Below are 17191 nucleotides of genomic sequence, written 5' to 3' on the forward strand. Positions count from 1 at the left end.
GTGAGATTGCATCAAACGAAATGGGCGTACGTTTTCGCGGGAAACCGTTTCTCGCTTGGATGTCACGATGAAGTAACCTTTCACTGCCTCGCATCTTGCTCTTCTTCCCCTATGGTAGTTTGCTGTGCCTTGAGGTGTATAAAATTTCCCCACTCTAGCTTGCAGATCCCACGGCACGCCTGACTGTATACAATAGGACCCTGGGTGTAGCTTACCACAATAACTTGGTGGAAGCATTTTGTCTCCACGTCGGTAGGCTATTTAAGTGGCTGTCGACTATTCGTGATGGATACTTTAAGACACACAAGTACATGTTTATAATTGGTATTATCTGCCAGGAGTAACAAAGGTACCAAATGAGCTGAATAACCCTATCTGTACACCACCCATTTGTACACTTCGAGTAATAATGTCAGACTCGTTCTCAATCTTTCCTTTGTAATTTTACGCGCAAAGCAGGCTTGTTCGAAGACGCAAGAGAACGTTCCTCTCCGTATGTAAACAGCTCAAACTGCAGCAAAAGCGAAATTAGGATGAGTGTTGTGACCGTTCCTGAATTTTGTGTTCCTCTTATTGTCACTGTACTCGCAGTCAGAAACAAGACAAATGATCCACTGTTCACAGCTTGTTAATTCACTATCTGTCGCTGTCTACGCTTGTAATATTGTTGTGGATCACTCGAGGCAATGCTTTCCGCATGCAGCTGAGCATGCTTCGCTCGTACACGGGCGACCGGAGCAAGCTGGGCCAGGCGGAGCAGTTCTTCCTGATGCTTGGCGACCTTCGGCTGCACGCGCTCTACGTGGACGGCATGCTGCAGATGGAGGAGTTCACGCCCAGCGTCGAGGCGCTCAGGCCCCAGCTGACCAACTACATCGGCGTCTGCCAGGAGATACTCACAAATCGCAGCCTCAAGGAATTCCTCAAGCTCATCCTTATCACCGGCAACTTCATCAACTCGGTGAATAAGCCACCAACGGCCTTTCTTCGTCATGTTCTTCCGCACAGCTCCCTTACCTTTATGCCAGAATTTGGACCGCGAAGGCTCTGATTTTACGCATTGTTGAGCAGCATGTTCCTCTAAGCACTGCTGTGTTTCGTCATCTGGCGAGGCAAGAGAAGAAGATGCATTCTTGCCACCTCAGTATTAGATGCGCGTCGCAGGAGCTTCGCGAGTGAAACTGACGCCCAACTACGACAATACAGTTCCACTTTCAACTTTTAAAGCAACCTTGAATGAGTATTTGAGACCTTCGACTCTTTCCTACTATCACTTCAGCTTGTGCCTTGAAAGTTGGGTTGAGAATCAAATCAGGCACCCTTCTGTCGTTTCCACATCCTGCATTGAACTGTGCGCCTAGGTGCTGACGGCTGCTTCTATGTATGTTCCCACGAAGCGGCGGATGGCCCAGTTGAAAGAGCTGATTAAAGGAATGTAAAAGTTTACATTACATGCTATTTCTTTTCCAACATTGAGGGCAACGTGAAGACTGACTGCACGGCCCCACAGTGACAAAAGAAATAGATGTGTAAAAACCCTGGCCTCTCACTTTGCGATTCTTAGAGGAAAATAGACCCGCGCGTATTTTGCAGAAATGGCAAAGGCAGTTGGTTGAGAAATTGGCCCAATAGCAGGTTCAGAGAGATTAGTGGAGCTAGTACTTTTCCACTTGCAAATCTGCCACACGCTTCTAGTGCACAGTTTTTTTGCTGTTAAACGAGGAACCTCGGGAGCGTCAAGAGCATGGTAAATTGGCAATCACATACTGCGTGTACACACTGACAAAACGTTTCAAGTACGAAGCTAAGGGCCTCGAATATTTCCTTCTATTTTAGAGTTGATTTCTTCTAATCATTGTTGTTGGGCGAGAAACCACTTAGTTAACGAAAACACCTACAATCCTTATCGGGTGTAAGTGGTTTATATTTCTCATTTAAAGGGCAACTGCAGGAGTTTTAGAGTTCAACGAACTTAAAGGGGTCGAATGTATGCAACTTACAGATGAAGCATGCGACGACCTTCTGGGCTGGCATTTGAAATTGTGACGTAGTCGCCAATTAATATCGCAACCTTCTCCGCACCGCACATCGCCAAGCGGGGGCGCATGATGACGTCATCGGTTCATTTCCAACGCATAAATGGTTGATTTGAAGGAAGAAAACCAACGCCCTGCAGCGAAAGCAAAACCCGCCGAGCGTTCTTAGGCAGTATCCAACAACGTATGGCAGGGTGCGGTTGACGGTAGCGGAAATTTGAAATCATACTGTCCGTGACGTCACACGAAGCTTCTCCGGTGCTGTCAGAAGAAGCCCAAAATCTAATCTTTGATTACACCAGCATTTTAAATGCTCGCGACAAAAAAACATGCTATGCTTTATATATACAACCTATATAGATTTGAGTCCTTGAATATCGCGGAATTCTCAAAAAGTGGTGCAGTTTCCCTTTAATAGCCATAGTGGATATTATTACTCTAGACCATTTAACGCAACAGATATGTGCACCCTTTGTCAAAAGTTAAGCCCAGAGGGAGGTGTCTACTGCTGGGCCATTCCGTGTGGCTCATTATGCATCCCCAGAATGCCAAGCCTCTCGAAGGTAAGAGGAACTTTGGTCCTCCGCACTGCGAAAGCCAGTAAGCCACTTCTGGGCTGTAACCTTCTGGCAAATGTTGTATACATCATTCGCGTTAAACTCAGTTCGTCTTAACTCAATTTTGTGGTCGGCGCACTATGACTGTCGGGGCACTGCGCAACTGATAAATCTAGCTTCGTCACCACCGTCCTCCTCGCTACTTTGACTGATTGAACAGCTGTCATTTTTGTGAGCCCCATGTAAAAAAAAATACCTTGCTAAGAGCTTAAAAGTTATTACTCAGATCTGAACTGGCTTGCTGGAAGGACGTAGTCGGATGCTCCAATTAGGGATAAAGCTGCGGCTCAATACCATATGTCATGCCTTCTAAGATAAGCGTTGGGAGACACGACTGACCCCGCGAAATGCCAGAAATGGGTTAATAAGTTCATTATTCGGCACTGGAAGTAGCGTGGTCTATACTCCACGCTATTTAACTTGCAATTCCGAAAGAAAACTTACCATCGTCGTTTCTGTACTAGCAGGACCTGAGTAATGACGGTCTATAGCGTCGAGTCGTCGTATGCATAAGTCCATGGGGCTAATAGCAAGGTTTCAGAACAGTGTCTATGCTGCCGGTTCCTCTTCCGTCGGATCAAATCCAAATGACGAGATGAGCGCGGCAGCCATTTTGAGAGTGGCCCCCACGTGTTTCAGGGCAGCTACGCGGGCAACGCATTCGGCTTCCGGCTGAACACACTGCCCAAGCTGCTGGAGACTCGCTCGAACAAGCCGCGCATGACGCTGCTCCACTTCCTGGTCGAGATCGCCGAGAAGGAGCAGGCGCAGACGCTCTCCTTCACGAAGGACCTGCGCCACCTGGGCCAGTGCTCCAGGTATGTCTCGGGAACTGTGACAGCTGTGTTCGGTTAGAGCGGTCCCTTTGTGATTCGAACCCGGTACCTTTATCGATACAGGCAAACTTTTATTAGTCCTCAGTGTCCCTTTAAGGTGGTGCACCGCGAACATTAAGCACGCGGCGCAATAAGAATAAACATTTTGCCGTCAGGACGCGGGTTCGATTCCCAACTGCATTGGAGGCTGCATTCCTGTGGAAGCGTACCGTGGGAACTGCAGTGGATGCCGATGACTGCGGTGCACGCTAGGCGGCACTGCAGTCATCGCTATGCGCAACCCTCCGGTTACTACGACGCGAAACCCAAGAAATGGGTCTTCAACAGCTGTCCCTGTAAAATCCAAGCAGCACGGCAGTTTATGTGTGATTAGCAGCCGCGTTTACGTGAATGCGACAGAAGTCGACTCCAGTCCACTTTTTGAGGCAAAGTGCAAAAACGTCGAGGAAGAGAGCAGAAGAGTACTCGTCGCGCCTTTCCTTCTCAAAACCTCTTCTTTCTCTCGAAAAATCGTCTGAGAACTCCTTCTGTCGCATTAATGTAAACGCGGATAGTGATGCTCGTCCGTGCACGAGCGAATGCCTCTGGGCGGGGGAGAAGCGCAGACCTTCGTTGCCGGTTTTCGCAGGCTCTCCCTGGACGGCATGCGGTCCGAGCTCAAGCAACTGTCGACGGGCATCGAGAGGCTCGAGAGGCAGCTCCCTCAGGGCGACGCCGACTTCAAGCGCCACTTCAGCAGCTTTGTGAACGTAAGCGGAACCGTTTTTACCCTGGAACTGCTTTCACGCGCCCATTCTCACTCTGGCGAAAAGACGACCAACCGAAAGCCAAACGAACGCACACAAGGACGAGTGTGCTTGCTGCGCTAATGTTCTAGTGACGGTGATCAAATGCAACGCTGAGTGTTCTGTCGAAATTCAGGTAATTATTCAGAGTGTGGCATCTGGTGTGCGTGACTGGCACGTCAGATCAAGCACCATAAGGCCACCAGAGAACCAAAGCGTAAAATAATTATACTGGCGCGCCGTTACTTGCCATGGCCAGTCTGAAGGATCGATTGCCGACTTGTAACCCGCCGCGGTTGTTGCATTTGACCGTACTGACACCAAGGTCGCGGCATCCGACCTTATCCGCGGCGGCCGCATTTCTATGGCGGCGAAATGCAAAAAACGCCCGTGTGCTTTGTGATGTCAACGCGCGCTAAGATAACTTCAGGTGTTGCATAGCATATTAATCCGATGCCCTTCATTACGGTGTCCCCCGTATCCCGTGTGCCGCTACGGGACGTTAAACCCCACAAGTTACTATTTACCCCGACTCTTGGGAAGCCAGTATCACACTGTCGCGGCATCACTAGTCGAGCAAGCTGCAGCCGCGTGTCAGAAATGAGGACTAAGAGGCGTATATCCAACCGCTGGCGAAGGTTCTCTCAAGTGACGTCAACACATGCTCGATTTGATTAACGAGATAGCTCGCACGCAGTCTGGCAACGCGATCTCTTCAAAGCGGCCTCGCTGACTCTCGTCGCCCTCTGGCGCGAGCAGGAGGCCAAGGCGCAGCTGGCCGAGCTGTCCTCCAGCTTCGACCAGATCGGGCAGCTGTCGCGCAGACTCGCCGAGCACTTCTGCGAGGAGGAGGGCCGCTTCTCAGTCGAGGAGTGCCTGCACATCTTCAACAACTTCTGCGAAAAGGTCAAGCTGGCCCAGAAGGTGAGCTGCGCCCCTCCAAGCATGTTCAAATTAATTCCGCAAGCAACATTTGTATCTCGCAGCTGGCATTCGGAAAGAAAAATGCACAAGCGAGCTATCGAACGGAACAAGTGAACAATATGTATCTTGAAGGTGACGCCTGCACTTACAATTCTTTTTTTTCCCTTCTAATTCTTCCTTGTGTACTTCCTCTTTTGTGCATCTAATAATGCTTTCCTGCGCGTGTTCGGCGTTTATTCATTTTTACGCTGTTTTTCAGCGTTGTAACGCATCCTCTTTTCTCTTGCCCTTGTTGTCGTGAAAAGTGACGCAGACAGTGCGCAGACAAGTGAAACGACTTAATGCGTTAGCTGCAGACATGCAGTTTTGTACCAAACAGGCTGCCTGTAAGCGCGCCTCATGACAGCAGGGAACCGCGATCTGTACGAACAACGTGCACCTACTAAATGGCGGTCAGTCTCATCAGTCGCGCTCATGTACAGTACATCCGGTTTCTAAACTTCAGTTGGCCTCTATGCCCAGCTTTGCACGGCGCCGCCATCATTATTAGACGTTTTTAGCATACCGGAGACGTACTGCCGGAGACGTATACCGGTCTACCGGACCCCTCTTGCGCATGCGCAGTGGCACTGTTGGGGTTCAGGGGGAGTTACTGCGCGTGCGCAGGAGGGGTCCGGTAAACCGGTATACGTCTCCGGCAGTACGTCTTCCGGTATGCTAAAAACGTCTATTGAAATCACCAAGTGCGGACCTTGTCCACTATAAACACGAAACACCTAGGTGGGAGTAAAAAGGGTGTAAGCTGCCCATTTTATAAAAGGAAGTGCGCTAGGGGACAGTTTAAACAGAAAGGAGTGTGTTTAGAGTGTCAGGAAAGGTTATTCTTACGAAGGGCAGTGCAACACACATAGGGCCGCAAGAAGTTGATGACGCACTCTTCACCCCTTGCTGTGTCGCACAGCTTTTCATAGAGCATGAATTACCTAGTTGACCAAGCTGCCACAACTGTAGAACAGGAAGGCTTTGTAACCAACGCTGGGCATGTACGCTGGGCATGGATGATGCGTACAAATGGTCACGTCGTCTCCAAACGTGCATTTTGCGACTAGTGCATACAAACGTGCCGGACGATGGTCGTGAAAGCACTGCGGAAAAGACTGCGTCTCGGGCTTTTGGATAGGAAAAGCAGCAGTGCTTACATTCTGGGGCGAAAGGTAAGACACAAGTGGTTGACTCCCGGTTGGCAAACCGGTTGACTCCAAGCTGCCACCTGTAGGCCGCAAGGAAGACTAGTTTCTTGGCTGTAAGCGTGGTCCGAAAACTTTTGTTCCCGGGTGAACGCGCTTGCAGTGAAGCTGCATCCTTGAACCTTCGAGTGACAGCCCGCCCCTTTTTCACCCTTTCTTCGTCGCAGGAAAACGAAGAGAGGCGCAAACTGGAGGAACGAGCGGAGAAGCTCAAAATCACGCGGATGGGCACCGACCAGGGCAAGTCAGGTACGTGCCTCCCACATGCGGAGGGCGCTTTTTCACACTCGCCGTCCACACTCGAGGGACCACACCCGGCCGGCGGGAAGCGCGTAAATGGTTCCCTGTACGCTTCTGCGGTTTCCTTGTATTGCCTGTGTACTCATTTAGGGCACCCCGCTTCGATGTGCCCGTTAGAACCTTGCACAATGGAGTGTGCAGCTGAAGAGGCTCACAGTACACTGCAGAGTTTGACCACTAACACCAGGCTTCTTCTGTGTAATTCTGCGGTTTGTTTGCAACGCGACGTCGGTGTTACTGGCACCTTAGGGGACATGTATCGAGTTCCTCTTTAATCGTTTGAAAGACACGCTCGTTTGATTAGCCTGGCTGCCCTTGGAAGAGACATGCGCGTGCTCTGCTAACGGCCCCTCGCGACGCGACAACCTAATCTGTATCTGAAGCGAGATTCGCCACGTTTATCTCACACAAGAACTAGCGCTCTCTGATTGGCTGGTGTACTGGAGCTGGCCAGTCATAAGGCTATTAGTGGCAAACTGTGCTTACGTCAGAATAGTTTTGTCAATCTCTTCTGTCAGTCGTCCGAACCAAGAGCTCTCAAAATTTATATTACTAGCAAGCTGCTGCAGAGTAATCGGGCAGTGCTCTCTTAACCCTGTTATGCCCAGGCACTGAAAATGTGGGACAAAATTTAGCTTCAAAGATTTCATCATATATGGGCCCTTCAATGCAGAAACGAATATTTATTGCGAAACAGATTGTTACGCATAATTAAAATTAGCTACTTTTGATGATTTATGAAAACCTAAAGACGAAAAAACTGCACTTAATTATGCATGCGCACACAGTAACTCAAGAGCAAAATGAAAAACCTTTCAGCATTGCGATCACAAATTTTACGCTAATTTGCTTTTAGGGTTAGGTTTCGAGCGAATACATCTTTCAGCAAGCTTCATGCACCTATGGTAGGTGACACATTGACCTTGATATGATCAATATGTAGGAAAAGACCAATTATGCTTGTAATTCATGTAGTTCTGCACGAAGAAATGAAAGCTATTCACATTCGTACATTCTGTACCATGGGTGATATGTCGGGCATTACATACTGGGTTAAATGTAAACACGAGGAAAATTAACATATTTTTATCCAGTAATACTATCCGGTATTCATGTCCCCGTTAGCAAAAATTTGCTTGCATCTCACCAGGAAAGCAAAATTTGCAGTTCCTAGTTGAATTACGCATGTACCAAAAACGGCTCAGAGGTCAACCTCGGAATTGATGAATTCGGTGCATATGTACCACCGAGAAAGGTGTCATCACAGGCCTTCTGTTTTCTGGTCAGATGAAAAAGAGCTGAATGCAAATATATCCAACAGCTTTCTATGGTCTGTCGCACCTTCGTTTTTTCTTTGCTCTTTTGCGAGCGTAAACCAGCTTACCCTGTCGAAAAACACCACAGAAAATTTTCAGTTGTCATAACACATTGTCCTGTGGTATTCTGAGACATGACAACAGAAATTCTTGTCGGAACAACAGGATTTTCTGCAGTATTGAGCAGTCTCCTGCCGTAACGACCGACCCAGTTCTGTCGCAACACACAACTTTGCAATACTACAGAAAAATCTGTCATAACGACAGAAATTTCTGTTGTATATTGGGACCTGCTCTGTCGTATTTTTCGACTGGGTAGTAATTTTTTTAAAAAGCAAACTTGAACAATAAATCATTATTCTGAAGCATCCAAATTTTTTTATCTTCAACAAAATGCCATTGAAACCTTGTCAACGGTGGCCAGCTTATATGGAAGCTGTCGGTACTGCGATGTGGGTGCACACTGCAAATGACCGCTGTATCTCGGATTTGTGTGCCACTTCTGTACGCGCATTGTCAAATGTGTCGCTTGAGATTGGCCGGTGTTTCTCAACGCGAATACGTTCCGGGGCCCAAATCGTTACCTCAGTGGGCAAGGAAAGTTAACCCGTGAGAAACCGCGTTCACGGGTACCGGCTTTTACCAAATGCGCATGGGTACCCGGTTTCACCGGACGCAGTTATTTTCTGACAATTTCCTGCAGCTTATTACAATGCCTATACCAACCAGAGGATTTTCATGACAGCGTTTTTGTATTAAAATACATTAGAACCTCGTTATAACGAAATAATGAATGTAACGAAGGAATGACGATTCCGCTTGGAAGCTCGGTCAACACTGGTTATAACGAAGCTGCGGCTATAACGAAGTAATCGCCCGGTCCCTTCAACTTCGTTATACCGAGGTTCAACTGTAACATAAAGGAGCACTACAAACATTTGAAACATTAATAATAAGGGGCGTGCGGTTCAAAATCGAATCGAATTCGAGTCAAATAGCCACCTGAACCTGAGCCGAATAGTCAACTGAATCAAATGCAAATCAAATATTGTGGGGGTCGTGTTCTAATTTGTGTACGCTGTTTCCTTTTAAGGACGGAAATGTACCTGAAAAACAATTTTATTTGTAATTGGTGTTTCGTGTACATGGCTTCCAAGAGCATGCTGTTGCGAGCGTTTTATAGTGTAGTCAGCTGGACTAGGTAAGCATGCTGTCATTACTTGAACACCAAAGCCATTTGAAGTTTTACTGCAACTGAAAGTTGGTAGTGAAGGCAATGAGGAGCGCTAAGCTCCCTTTCACGCTGCAGCCTTCCTTTCGCGCCTCAAGCACTTCACTGTCGCGTTCACGTGGGATTCTTGCTCTCGTGCGTGGACTCGCTTTTAATGCTTGTAGAAGAGTAACTTTGGCGTTGCGTCACTTGCCGTACTTTTTTATTCATTTCATTTACGAATGCAATAAATGAAGAAGCACGGCATGAAAGGTAATAGAACGTCGCCGTGCTCGGAAACTATCCGGAAACTACCGTATAGTTACGCTGGTATAACTCGTCCTGCTTTTTTCTAAATCGCGCTATACAAACCCGGGGGTCGACCAATACGCGAATCACGGCCAAGACGAGGCGGAAACCTTACTAACCGCTCAGAATAAGAATGGATAATGAAGCAAACGGTGCTAATGCTGACATTTCTGCGTTATGACTACCTTCACAAACTACAGCAGATGCTGACATCGTTACACTGCACGCAGGTTTCATGCGTCCCGGTTTCAAAAGAGTCGCGCAGAAGATTTTCACTTAAAGCCGATATGAAGATAAGAACGTAGCCCCGCAGCGCCAACACCGCGGCGATTGCAGTCAAATAGAAGCATCGTTGCAAAACATAACACTTTTCTATGTTGCTCAGCCGCGCCGCGAGTCATGCCTCCCGAACTTGGACAAGCATTCTTACGCACGGACGCGTCAAGAAATGGACAGTATACGCGATTTCGATGTCGCCGAAAAGTGCGTAAGATGCTGGGAAAAGCAGCGAAGTCTGTCGGATACAAACCAAGAACGCAACGACTTTTCCCCATGAAAGGACCCCCTTCCAGCCAATGGCGTCGGCCGATTCTCGTGGCCCCGCTAGTGTGACAAAGCAGGGAGTGGTAGATGAATGGGTATAATCCCTTCCCTCTATGATCGGGTATAGGCCCCTCTCTCCATTGTCACGTTAGCAGGGCCATGAGAATCGACCTACGCCATTGGCTGGAAGGGGGTCCTTTGACGGGGAAAAGCCGTTGCGTTCTTGAGTTGTATCTGATTGTCTATCTGATGACGAGCTCCGCTATATGGTGCGCTGTGTCGGTCGCCTAAATTGCGTTTTGGCGGCTCAGAGCTTACATTGGTCGACCAATACAATGCGGACATTTTGTTTTCTTTTCTGGCTCCGGAAGTTGGGGGACGATCTGTACGACGTATCGACCAATATACGAATAAATACGGTACTCGAGACGTGTTCGAAAACTTTTCTGATACTTCAGACTGCGCAAAATCAACGGTTCATTCATCGAATAGGAGAATATTCGACTCGCTATTCGAAACTTTAAAAATATTCGCACGCCCCTGTTCAGAGCCACTTTTATAATACGATAACCACGCGGCGAAGGCCACCCGACACCCGAGGTGGCGGACGCATACTAGCCGGAACGTATTCGCGTTGTGATGTGTTTCTTGCAGGCCAAAGATGTGACGTGAGAAGTAGCATTGTATGTTTTGCTCTGTCTTGTGCAACGCACGCTTAATATTGCACTGCTGCTTCTACATGACACACTTCCAAACAAGCAGCAAGTGACCACGCAGCCGCTTTTCTCTGTTTCACAGTTGGTGTTTCGCATTGTTCATATTGTGAAGTCCTGTGTTGTGTTCTCCGGCAGACGCAAAGCCATCACAGTCTTTCCAGCTTCTGATGCAGCTGCTTCAAAGAAACGTATGACACTAACCGTAACCCCTTTTTGGTGGAGGTGTATACTTTTCCCTGCATGCGCACATAGCACTCCCTGCTCCTGGCGCTTGCCCTGCATGCCTTCTCGCGCGGCGTTACTTTATTTAGATGAGAGATCACATCTGTAGCGATATTAATCGGCCAGCTGCGGAAGGCCGTTTTATTGGTGTTAATGAAAATGCAGAAAATGCGTCAGGCGTGACGCATTCCTGGAGACCCGGGTTCGATCCTGCGCCGCGCTCTTTACTTATTAGGTCGATATCAGTTTTGATGGCATGAGGGAATATTTTCGCTCGAACCCGTCATAGTAATCTCTTTGTCAAATGCTGGCTGCGTCAACGAAAAATAGCACCTTCGTTTTACGCTTCATTAGGCAGGTGGCGAATTCAGTGCGTGCCATCTCAGTTGCCTAACAAGCTTACAGTACCGACAGCCACCAGTGCATTCGTGAAGACCCGGATATAGCGGCTGTTTCCGCGAAGCCCACCACTTATTTTAATTTTTTTTAAAGGTACACAGATGGCTTTTGCGGCATCGTAATACAGTCGAGCCCGGATAAATCGAATTGTTAGTCGTGTCGAGCAGTCAGATTATCTCCTTGAAAATCCCGTGCAAAAGTATAGCACTGATGTTTGCGTTATCGAACTCTCATTCAGCGGGACGTCCGATATATCGAACTGCGCGCCGCGCCCCTGCAAGTGGCGCTTCTCCCAATGGCGCTCTTCGATCACTTTTCGCGCGGGGGTAAGGATTGTCTGTGCCGTCCTGGCCACCTGCTCGCTGCGCCAGCGCTGTAAACCGCGTGACGAAGAGAATGGTCTCTTGTAGTCATTTTCCACTCCACATGGCTCTCATGCGGTGAAGCCAACCTAACTGAAGCCTTGCAGGGGACCTCACCTTGCGTGACTCGCTTCCGAAGGCGCTGTCGACTGGTTATTGAGTTTATTCTGTTTATACTGTATCGTTAATAGTATCATACATCTTATGATAGGCAGTGGCTAGTTCCAAAGCACCGTCCGCTGCGACTTCGATGCTAAGCGCGTTAGGCCTAGCAAGCGGTGCGCACGCTGGCGGGCTGCACGTCGCTACAAAGGACGCGTCACTAGCGTGCTATGGGTGCAATGTATTATTGCTTCAAGGTTACACACAAGCTTAGCTTTTGTCATTTTTTATATATTGCAACTATTTCACAATTCCGCTTCGAGTATCCGGGGTTCGACTGTACTAGTATAATAATAGTACTTTAGTGCGCAATTTTTTTCCCCTTATTACAAACATTGCCCGCCTAGGCATACAGTGCTTGCGGGCGGGCTGGGTGACCACCGCAGCGACGTCAGATATAACGTAGCAAAGCAACACGACATGTGCATTAAACATGAGAGAAGAAAAAAATTAAAAAAAAACATGTTAAACGTTGACACAAAAGACGATGTCTGCCGGATATTAGAAACAGGCGAATAACGTCAACTTGTAATCTGGTTAAATAATTTCTAATACTTTCCAGCTTTTACAGTTCGGAGTCTGGTTGCAACTAGAGCTTTGTAGCTGCCCATTAGTAACAACAATATCAGTTCTTAAAAGTTTGAGAATGCGGTTACTCTTGGCGCTGTGGCTCAACAAATTTTGGCCAACTTGCGCTAATTTCGTAAACCGCGGGTCATTGGAGCGCGCACAGGAACGCCCACCACTACGTCACTCCGTGGCGCAGTAGCCACGTGATCATCTCTGTCCCACCCGCAATGCTGTGTTCGCCAGTGCTGGCTACTTTAGCCCAGATGGGAGAGCTCCCATGACATGAGTGGTGAACGCTTCTAAACTTTTTAGTCTTCTCCCGTGCAGCACACGAGCGCTTCTCGTAGGCAACAGAGCCAGAGACTGGAGCACCGTCAGCGGATGCGGCATGCACGGACATGCATTTCGTGCGCGTATAAAACCACCTTACAGATCGACATCATGGCAGAATGAAACAGCCGTGGAATTTCTTGTACGGCAACGTATGTGGAACAGCGCTGTGCATCATAGCCGAGGCTCCTGAGCTCTAATGTCAAGCGGTTCCTCGGGTACCTTTTCACGTCTCTCGGGGCTGGGGGCTTCTGAGCTGCAGGGTAGGTGCAGGAGCTACCTAACACCGACTTCATTCGTACCCAAGCTCTTTGCTGTTCTACAAACAGGTGTTGGCAGGTGTCTCCCACAGCCCAACGTCGAATATGACAGCGTCCTTAGACGTCTTTGTGAAGGTACATGAGCTGTGAAGGTCCATAAGGGCCAATATAATTGGCGCATTTTTTTTAAATTTTCCTCATCAAAACTCGCAACGACATATTAGCTCCCTCGGGGGCGCTACCCTCTATGCAAACTGCTCCGATACACAGGAACCTCCCGGCCGCGTTTGGATGGAGGCAGAACGCAAAAGGCGCCCGTAACCCGTGCGATATCAGGCCACGCTGAAGAACACGAGGTGGTCTAAATTAACCCGGAGCTATATATCCGCTAGGTCATACCTCAAAGCTCGTGTATCACTTCGGGTTGTTAAATCCCAAATCACTCAATAACTTAAGCTGCACTTCCAAAGGTGCCAGACCGGCTGCCTTTACTGTGGTCGGCAAACGCTTCAAGAGCCATAGGGCTGTCTGGCATGGTACGAATGAAGGTGCCCGACTAGAAGGTTCAAACAAGCCGTCGCGATGGAAAGCCGGGGGAAAATCAATAACGCAGCATAATTAGACACGTTTGACATGCTGTGTACCATTTTACCGTTACCGCAGTTCCGGGTGTCTGCGCACCGTCAATGCGCATGCGCAGATCGCCTTGAGGGCGCGAGAGGGCGCCAGGTACCCGGCAGCCGTGCGTATGCCTGCCGCATCGAGACCAATCAGCGTGTGCGCACTGGCACAGGGCGGGCTCCCGGTACACTGGTAACGGTAACGTTAACACGGTACACGGTACGCTACAGGTGTGCATCGTCAGTCGAACAACGCCGTCGCAAGTGCATGATTTGCACCGTAGCGAAGCCGCTTGTCACGAAGCCGTGCGTGTACTGTTGCGGGGTTATTCCTGCATGCAGTTTGCGAAATGTAAGTGGATTCTTGCCACCTATTTACCGTGGGGCAACCTGCACGCCGGCGTGCTTCTGCGGAGTTAAGCGAACGGAGCACGTTGTATGCATTCCTTACTGCACGCACGCTCGCATCGATGTGGATGTGACAGAACTGTAGAAGATATGCCCTCATGTGATTTATGTAATTTCTTACAGCACTGTTTTTCTCCTAGAGTTCAGATTTTGGTTGCCCCGGGCTGTGACGTCAAAGGACAGCCCGCGGGAACCAAAGTACCATCCCTGTCGCGGTCACGCATTTAGTGCGGCATGCTGTCCGGGGCTCGATGACGCTTGCATGCACGTAAGGCGGATGCCGCCATAGTTTGCAATGGGAACTGACACTTGCTGCTTGCTTTGCAAGTGGGACGAAAGACGGAGGAGGTACTGCAGTATGCGGGGAGTAGCCGGGAAAAAGAAGCAGCACGGCGATCTGCACGCAGCTTGCATGCTACCGTGCCGGGATCGAGCAAATGAGCGGTGTAAAGTTGCAGGCATGGACCGCCAAGGAACGCACCAGCGCAGTGTAGTAGCTGAAGCAAAGCGATTATCAATGTTGCCCGCCGTGTACAGTCTTGCTTCTTGTCTTCTTTGGACAACATGGTGATAGCGCTCTTAAAAGAAAATTTTGTTTAACGAGTGAAAAGATAGCACACGGCCATTGGTGGCCGGTTGCGAGGCGCTCATCCTTGTGGCTTGTGCTGCATACCATTTTCGTGTGTGCATGTTGTGAAAACTAGCTACACGGATTATAATCTGAACATAATGCTTCGCTCACAGCAGCTACACTTGCCTGTGCTTTCTTTGCTTCTAATGACCACTGGCTACATTTTCTTCACTCGAATAATGCCGCCATTTTTACTGTCAGTTTGTTTTTGTAGCTATAACGATGAAAAGATATGCATCAGATGCTGCTGGCACGAATCAGCGGTCTCACGGTCACGCGGTTTTCTCGCAAGTCACTTTGCGTGGAAAAGTGTAATGGTTCCGAACTGCGCGACATGTGTGGCGTGTTCTTTCAGACGTCAGCCAGCGCACAAGTTTTACGCTTTTTTTTCCCAAGTCTCTTTAATAATCTTCTGTGGCAGTATGCAGTTACGAAGTGCGAGTACCCGATATTACGCTGGCGCCCGTGCAATCACATTCTGAGAACAGATCCAGGTGCAGTTAGACGCAAATAACATGTCATTAAAGTCCGCTCATTCCCGTGAGAACTGGCTGCCAATTCAGAGTTAAGCCACTTAGCGTCTCACAGCGGCACAGTTGTAATCGACATACTTCCGAGGCCAACCATACCGCTACTTTGAAAAGGCATGCATTTCGCAACATATATACCGCCGAAAGCACACAGCTTTCTGAAATTTTCGTAATGAAAAAGTATTCCCTCCGGTACTCGGATCGAACCCGGGACTTACGGTAGGTTAGGGTGATTACTTTCATAAACTTACCAGGATTGTTAGCGGATGACAGGGTCACGATAAATTGATTATCTAACAACAGGGAGAGTAGTTACCGCATTGTTTTCGCAAAAGCTTCTTGGTGTATTGGTTTCCAGTGAACGAATATTTGCAACAAAAGTCCAATCTCAGCTCCGCCTTATGAATACAGAGGGTCCCTTTCCTTCGTAGCCATACACCAGCGGTCAGACGCTGGTACCCGCTCATTAAAAGCCCGAATAAAGGGCTGTGTTCCTCGGTTAATCCGGTCATGCCGTCGACCACTTGTGTCAAGCCGTGGTTCGCGCTGGCTAACAGTATCTGTCGCGCCCCTCTCCGCAGGACACGCAAAGAAGCCGCCTTCCTCCGTTGTAGAGGAAGAGTGCATCGTCGACCGGCTGCTTGCCGAGATACGGCAGGGAAGCTTCAAGCTGCGCAAGACGCCCGCCTGATGATGCGGCGCGATCGTCTCGCCCCACGGTGGCCAGGGGAAAGTTCAAATCTTTATTGCCGTCAGGACTAAGTTATTGAAATTTTCGTTTTAGATTTTGGAGATTTTAATTAAAGCGTAAATTCTGCCACATTCACGCAATTTTGAAGCTAATGAGTGTCAGTTAACATGAGCCAAAAGAAAAAAAAAACAATATGCTGGTACAGAATGTTAAAAGCAAGAACTGCTACGCGCGCGTTTTTCGCAGTATACGTAAAAATGCTCAGTATAGGCCTCAGTGCGGGCCACAAGTGTTCATGCCTCGTTGTGACCGGCCTCTTCGTACTGTGTTCTGCCGGCGATTTTATTATTTTTTTGTCAGCACATGTACAGGCAACGTATATAAATTGCGTTCGGAGATTGTGCTCAACTTTGGGAGCAATAAACGTGTCTTTGGTTGTTCCTGCTTCTGTCGATTACTGTCAAATGCACACACTACAGCAATATCTGCCATGCCCCCCCCCCCCCCCCCCCCCAGAAAAAAAAAATCGCGCGAGAAACAATTTAACGACACAAATAGATTCAATCGATGTAATGAAACAAATTGTTTCTCTACAACCGAGAATACGAGAAATAAGTAGCCCTCCTCACCATGTAAGGAGTTCTGCCACATGCGGCAGAATTTCACATAACCACATGTGGCATAAAATCAAGCCAGGTTCGACTAAGCTGTGCTATGTTTACTAAGCTGTAGTAGTTACCGTTGCAGCCTGCGCGTGTAACAGTTGTGACGTCAAAGCTGGGGGTAGCACTGGCAGAATGCACGCTCTCGCGCTTATTGACTTTCACGTTCGAGCTGTGACCGAAGACGAACTTCCTGTCCATGAATGGTCCCCGCAGGAGACAGATTCGCGCATTCCGCCGACAGATACCTAGTTTCCACGGGCCACTAGCGCGTCTAATGGCCAAACTCAATCTCCATAGCGTTCATGCACTGTGAAAAATCGGACACCTGCGCATTCGACTGCAACGGGAAGCCTTGCTGGTGCCCAACCTTACCGTCTAGTCTCATGTACTCCGAAATATTCAAACCAACATGCATTTTAGCCTGCGAAGCTGTACCTCTACGGACTACCGACCCCCCTCCTCTTCCACTCTATCCTCCTGTATGCCAACCTGGGGCACTGCG

General features: G+C 48.6%; 1 protein-coding gene across 2 annotated transcripts in view; it reads left to right on the forward strand.

Moving 5' to 3' along the window:
• LOC144128813 (inverted formin-2-like) overlaps positions 1-16464 on the forward strand; it is a 57113-nt gene extending 40649 nt beyond the window's left edge. Inside the window, exons 10-16 of one of the 2 annotated variants that reach the window (XM_077662545.1) lie at positions 704-961; positions 3293-3471; positions 4118-4238; positions 5034-5198; positions 6613-6694; positions 10975-11027; positions 15915-16464. In XM_077662545.1, the coding sequence (XP_077518671.1) occupies positions 704-961; positions 3293-3471; positions 4118-4238; positions 5034-5198; positions 6613-6694; positions 10975-11027; positions 15915-15947 (891 nt within the window). In that variant the 3' untranslated portion in view covers positions 15948-16464. The remainder of the gene's footprint in view (positions 1-703; positions 962-3292; positions 3472-4117; positions 4239-5033; positions 5199-6612; positions 6695-10974; positions 11028-15914) is intronic. The other variant, XM_077662544.1, reaches the window with a different exon arrangement.
• Positions 16465-17191: the final 727 nt, after the last annotated feature.

Source organism: Amblyomma americanum, chromosome 4, assembly GCF_052857255.1.
Source record: "Amblyomma americanum isolate KBUSLIRL-KWMA chromosome 4, ASM5285725v1, whole genome shotgun sequence".
In the NCBI taxonomy this organism is placed as follows: domain Eukaryota; kingdom Metazoa; phylum Arthropoda; class Arachnida; order Ixodida; family Ixodidae; genus Amblyomma; species Amblyomma americanum.